This window comes from Protomyctophum bolini, assembly GCF_963924005.1.
Source record: "Protomyctophum bolini genome assembly, chromosome: 22".
Taxonomy (NCBI): domain Eukaryota; kingdom Metazoa; phylum Chordata; class Actinopteri; order Myctophiformes; family Myctophidae; genus Protomyctophum; species Protomyctophum bolini.
The window spans coordinates 32,947,204-32,953,708 of NC_137883.1; the positions used below are offsets into that span (position 1 = coordinate 32,947,204).

The window sequence follows — 6,505 nt, forward strand, 5'->3', positions numbered from 1 at the left end:
AGTAACGATGTGAACGATGAGAATACTGATCAGAGGAGACAATGTTAATGGTATGAGAGCGACTGTTGTGGAAGGAGAGGGAAAAAGAGAAGACAAGAAGAAAATAGTCAAGGTGAGAAAAAGGAGGAGGGCTAGAAAACGCAAGAAAACTTTAATAAAAAAAGGCCAAGGTTATTATTATGGCCAATTATTATGATTGACAGGCTACTGTCTGTATGTTATGCCCTTCACATCATCACCAGCCAAGTGTATCATCATATTATTATCCCCCACCCTAATTCAATCAATCAATGACAAAGATTCCCCCGACTGACATTAGCAGTCATTAAACTGAAACAACAACTAGTAATAGGCGAGTGCGCTCCCGGTGTGCATTTCCGAACGCACCCAATGTGTAGCGGTCATAACTGTTACAGTTATATTAAACCTTGAAGGGTCCCGAAAAGGGCTAGTTTGTTTGTATTTGACTGTTTATCTTGTTTGGGTGATACAGTACTGACTGAATATTATAATTATTGACAATCTTTGCATGTTTTAATTGATGACTGTGACAACAAATCGTTTTAACTTTTTTTAAAGCCATTTTCTTCTGATAGTTCGTTGTATGTCAGACTTTTTTTTTTTTTTAATAAATATTTGTACATTTAAAAACTGTACATTGGTGAACTATAATCTACCTGATCTTGAGGCCTACAAAATCGGATTTAAAAAAAAAAAAACTTTTATTTTTTCTTATCAACTAGTCTACTAGTACCAACAAGGTCGACTAGTGGATTTACTAGCTTATAATTATAATAATAATAATGTCTCCTTTAACCTAGTAACCACACTCAAAAAAGTGAATATGCCCTGCCATTAATTTGAATTGTTTTTTATGCTTGATCTGACATACTAAAATTACTTTTCTCAAGTTTTCCATCTATCCATTGGTATAATGTAATTTAAAAGGGTTCGTTCAACTTAAATATGTGTTCTGTTGGTTCAATTTAAATTGAATACTCGTATTAAAGCATTCACATTGCATTCCTTTGGAGTCACGTGATGCTGACGTCATTCTCAGTTCTTTGCTCAGCCTCAAATGTCCGCCATTACACTCAGAGCGCACAGTGGACGGTCCGCGGGGAAAGAAAACTACATTCCTGCAGCCAGCGGGTGTTTATATTCACAAACCACGGTAAGAAATATGAAAACATTATTGAGCGTTTTTGTTCAAATTATTGTTATATAAAATGCTGTTTTACGAACATAAGATTTTCATCAAACAGTAATAATGACTACTATAATTTGTGTGTGTTGGTCACTCCACTACTCCTACAAATTTAACTGAACTAAGAAACTGTGAACCCAATGTAGATATTTTCTATGCATGTATTTACTGAAATGGCATTTTTGGTTTTGCAATTATACAATGTTGTGGTGTCTGAATGCTATAGCATGATGTGACTGATGTCATGTGGCTACTAGCTAACTTGGTGTGGCTATAGCCAGAACAGCTAACTTGAATCAGAGTTGCCGCGTTGCACTTGTATGAAATTAGTTTAGTTGAAACGTGAGTTGGTGTGTTGCGATAGTTTTGTGTGGTTTTGTTCGCCATTATCATTATTATTGTGATAGCTTGAGTGAATGCTGTTGCATGCACGGGATTAGAGCTATGGACCAGAGCAACTGTTACTGGTGTAGCAAGGGCCGCAACGCCGGTGGCCGGCCGCATGCGTTTGCGTTAGCCTTAGCGTTTAGCTGCAAGCTAGCCCCGGTCCAGGGCTAGCTGCAAGCCTGCAAGTGCTAATACGGCAGTTAGCAACGTTAGCATCTCGTTACTAACTGGTGTGGACAGTGACACGGGGTGTCTTTTTTTCTCGCTTGTGTGCGTGCATGCGTGCTAGTAAATTTAAGCGTGTACATAATTTATTTGCCCGCGCGTGTGTGTGTGTGTGTGTCTGTGTTTGTAAATAAATGTATAAAAAAGAACATGCAGCTCAACTGTTGAATAAAGGAGAGGATGTTAAATTGACTAAGGCTAAAAGCGTGAAGTAAACTGACCCTGTTTATTGTAAACCATACCAAAATATTTTATTTTTTATTGCATTTGGACCTGTTGCTTTCAGAAACAAGAAAAATCACACCCGTATGAAGTGAGCGGCGCTCTTGACATCATCCATTCATTGTCATTCCATTTCATCCCATTAATGGGAATTTCATGTTTAATTGGGTTTCATTTGTACACTCTCAGAGTTCAATTAACGTTGATTTTACAATATACTTTGGGGGTCCCAGAGATAGAAATGCCATTAAATGGGGGTCCGTATAGACTAATGCATGTCAAACTGTGGGTCCTTGAAATTAAACGGGTTGAGAATCACTGCTGGAGCCTTAAAAACCTTCTCTTATGAAATGTGATGGTCATTTGGGCAATTGGCTAAGCCCAAATATAGCCCAAGGAGTATTTTAGTGCAAAACTAATGCCACACTAATGTCATATGCCAAACTAATGTCACATCGGCCCAACATTTTGTGTTGTCACGATCCAAGTTGGCTTTGTTCGAGGCTTGCAGACAGGGCTCCAGACTAAATACATGACCTTATCACTGATGGTGAAGGTCATGTATTTATATATTGGTGATAAGTTATCACAAGGGTTAGCAAAGGATTTCTTGGCTGAAGCATAAACGCCTTACATTAAGCACATAACATGGAATATTTCTCACACACAAGCTATAAGCTACCTGGCCTTGATTATTATAATTATTATTATTAATTAACCTAATAGTGCATTTTTTATTTGGCTATATGAAACAGAAATGAGACACACCCCTTACCTTCTGCATGGCCATGTTCAACCTCAACATGGCCAATAAGGATAACATTGAGGTGCCCACAATGTTCACGTGCACCACCGTTTTACAATGTGAAATGCCACCAAATTCATAATCCTTGCCCACTTTGCTCCTGTCTTTTCTTTATGAAACCGCAACATGTGAAAGCTGATGTGCTTTTATTGTGAAGGGAAAAGTTTCTGAAAGTCTCAGCCTGCATGTTTCCATGTGCTGAAATTAGCCGATCTACAAGCTCACAAACGTCTTGTGCCTCTTTCTCTCTGTAGGCCCACATGCTGTTCTGGACGGACTGACCTTTGGCCCTCTACAAGTCAGACTCTCCACTGTGAGGCCCACATTCTGGACAACTGACCACTTGGCTGCTCAGTAAGTGTTGAATGCCGGAGTGGAAATGCAAAGACTGTGGTGTTACCAAATCAAGAAGATCGGAGCTTCTCAAGCATTACAGACTTGATCATATACAGTTTGGACGTGGCAATAAGTACCCATGCACATATGCAACCTGCCCTTGCTCCTATAGATCCTGGAATTCCCTGAGGTCTCATTTGTCAAGGAATCACAGTCGACTTACCACTGAAAATACTGAACAGAGAACTTTGTCATGCCTTTTGTGTGAATATAAAGACAGCACAACTTTGAAAGAGTATTTGTATCACATTGGACAGCATTTGAAAAAACTTGAAACTGTTACATGTATTTTTCAAGGGTGTCAATATAAGACAAATATTTCTGGATCCTTCCAGTCTCATAAGTAGCCTTTCAAAGACTGATCAAACCATATGGGCTTCCACTGGAAATGCATTGGAGCGGCCATTAAACACAGACGCAAGACAGGTGTCTTGAATTTGTGAATGCAGCCCAGTAAGGGCATATGTCGACCCCGCCCGCTCACCTCCGCCCCACCCCCTCCTGGTGCTGTCTACATAGCATGTTATGTAGACGGCACTAGAATTGCATTGTATATAGTCATAGAACGCCATAGTACATATGTATAGCATAGTAGTATATATGTATAGTTTATATGTATAGTTTCATTATATAGATATTCCACTGTTACTTTCTTAGCTTACGCATGTTTCATGATAAATGCTTTCATGTGATGTATTCCCATGCTTTTGTTCTTGCTTATTGTAAGTCGCTCTGGATTAAGAGCGTCTGCTAAATGCCTAAATTGTAAAATTGTAAATTGTCGGATGTTCCCCGAGCGGCGTCAGGGCCAGGACAGGTTTTAGTCTTTTGAATAAAAGTCATATTTTAGTTGACTAAATAATACCATATTTTTTTAGACTGGGCATAGCAATGGCAGATTGTACACTTGGTTGCATGCTGAAAATTGCCGATTTACAAGCTCACAATCTTGAAGATCTGCTATATTCAGAACACAACAGCTGAGCAAACATAAAATGACTTACTTTTAATGCTACTGGATCTCTTATCCACTAGTCCCTCTAACATTTTAGTCTAGTTTTATATTTATTGACGAAATTGTCAATATATTTACTCTTAGTTTTAGTCACCAAAAGTTAAAAGCCTCAATCTGAAATGTCTTCACCTGGTTGGATGTAGAAAGAGAGAACATAGTTTTAAGAACGTGATAATACCTTATTCTACATATTGTTTAGAAACTGATCACTAGTGGGGAGCTCCTTTCATGCTGTTTCACAAATGGCAGATTACATTTTCCCTCATGAGGTTTGATTTAGCTTAATTCTATGAGCTCTGATGTCAACTAATTTCTCTACTATTCCTCCTCCAGGTTCTCTGTACGACGGGGTGGAGAGGATCGCCGAGCTGCAGGCGAGGAACAAGACTCTGCTAATTCACCTCCAGTGCACCTCCAGTACCCTCTGGAGCCCCAGGTGAGTGAAGACCTGGATCTCTAACCTTTTCAAGGACATACATGGAGGAGCCACGTCCGAAAATATTTGGTTAAATGTTTTAAAAGTCTTCAAAAGTTTACACAAAGGAAATATTTTTGTCCGTATTATTTGATCAAATAATTGTGTCCAGGCTTGGATCAATGGAACTAACATGAAAGAGTTTAAAGAAAAAAAATGCCATTGCCTTTTATTTTTACACTAAAATCTTTAGAGGTTTGACAAATTGTTTTGGGACCCTCTTGCTAAACTCCACCCCACCCCGGCCCGCTCGTTTTTATCCCTTTATTTAAACCCAGTTTTTGTTTTTCTCTTCCCCTCCAGCCAAGCCTCGGTCAAGACTTTACAGTCTCGGACGAGGAGCTTCGCACGGGAGACCCTCTGGAGATGAGGCGGGCGACCCTGATGCCAGGCCAGCTGCAGGACCCCCCTGACCTCCCACACGGGACCTCCTAGCGCCCTGATGCCAGACCAGCTGTAGGACCCCCTGGTCTCCCACATGGGACCTCCTAGTGCCAGTGCTGCTGCTTCCTCTCACCAGGAGAGCCCCAGAGGCCCTAAGCGGCCTGCCGTCACGGTGCCCCAGCTTTCTCCTGAGGTAACGTTACCTTCATAATTCATATTGATTATTAATTTCCTGTGAATTACAAAAAAAGGTCAAACTTTCATATACCGGTACCTATTCTAGAATATATTCTTTGCACAAAGTGCAATATGGGTAAATATTAGTTTTTCAGAAAACTAAAGGGTTAGGATTTAGAAAGCCTTTTTAGAATCTGCCTGGACCACCTCACCCATTTTGAACCTGTCAACCATATAATTGGTACCCGTTTCCTTGTTCTATTGTTTAAACTCAAGAACAGTGGCTTCTATTTCAGCACGCTAACTTTCCAAATATAAAACATTTGAATTATGCTTCAAGTAGCATGTGACATTAGTGGTTCTATTCTATAGATACCCTGTACCCCACTGATTAATGACCCTCCCCTCCCCAGGCTGTGGTTCTATTCTATAGATACCCTGTACCCCACTGATTAATGACCCTCCCCTCCCCAGGCTGTGGTTCTATTCTATATGTACCTGTACCCCACTGATTAATGACCCTCTCCTCCCCAGGCTCTGCAAGTGTCTCTTGAGCAGCAAGGCCCAGATGTCATCGCTCTCTATGGTCAGCTGCAGCAGGAGATGGAGGCCTACAGCACGAGATGGTGGCCTGCAGCAACCTTCGACAACCATCTCAACAATGGTGCAGTATTTGGAGAATTTCTCAATTTGAGGACAAGTTCTGGTTGAGCGTCACCGTGGTCGGTGTGTGGACACAGGTGGCGCCGAAGCAACAGAACCCGTGACTTGGGTTGCAATCTGGGGTTTTGGCTTCAGCGAGAGGCCTTTGTTTTTTTTGTTTTCTTCTTAAACTTTCCCCACGATTTTGCAACCCAGTGTCAAGAATTATAGAATGTAATCCTGGGCGCTACACTTCCTCTGTCTACCTGCTCATGCAGCATTACACCATTGTTTATTATTATTTTATTTTACTGTTTTACCTGAAGGTTCAAAATAAAGAATCAAATCCATCTCAAGAACCTGAGAGTAGGAGAGAGAACAAGGAGAGTCTGACACACGTGTCACTGTGGAATGGGCGGCAGGTCTCACTGAAGGAATAATAATGGTTTAATAATAATGGGTATAGAAAGAGGTTAAATTACTATGGTATTACATAATTGTAATATATAGGATAATTACTTGCGCAAGCAGAGCGCGCAAGTAATAATTTCTCTTCAACGTGACAGCCGT

At 40.5% G+C, this 6,505-nt stretch overlaps 1 protein-coding gene across 1 annotated transcript in view; it reads left to right on the plus strand.

Annotated features, from left to right (window-relative positions):
• Positions 1-1,041: 1,041 nt before the first annotated feature.
• The window catches only part of LOC308309779 (uncharacterized protein), a gene marked incomplete at its 5' end in the record, with an annotated part of 7,462 nt that continues 1,998 nt past the window's right edge, over positions 1,042-6,505 (plus strand). Inside the window, 5 exons of the mRNA XM_080755696.1 lie at positions 1,042-1,174; positions 3,101-3,200; positions 4,591-4,693; positions 5,036-5,309; positions 5,828-6,505. The exon at positions 5,828-6,505 is cut by the window's right edge and continues 1,998 nt beyond it. Of these exons, the coding sequence (XP_080611822.1) occupies positions 1,042-1,174; positions 3,101-3,200; positions 4,591-4,693; positions 5,036-5,167 (468 nt within the window). The 3' untranslated portion in view covers positions 5,168-5,309; positions 5,828-6,505. The remainder of the gene's footprint in view (positions 1,175-3,100; positions 3,201-4,590; positions 4,694-5,035; positions 5,310-5,827) is intronic.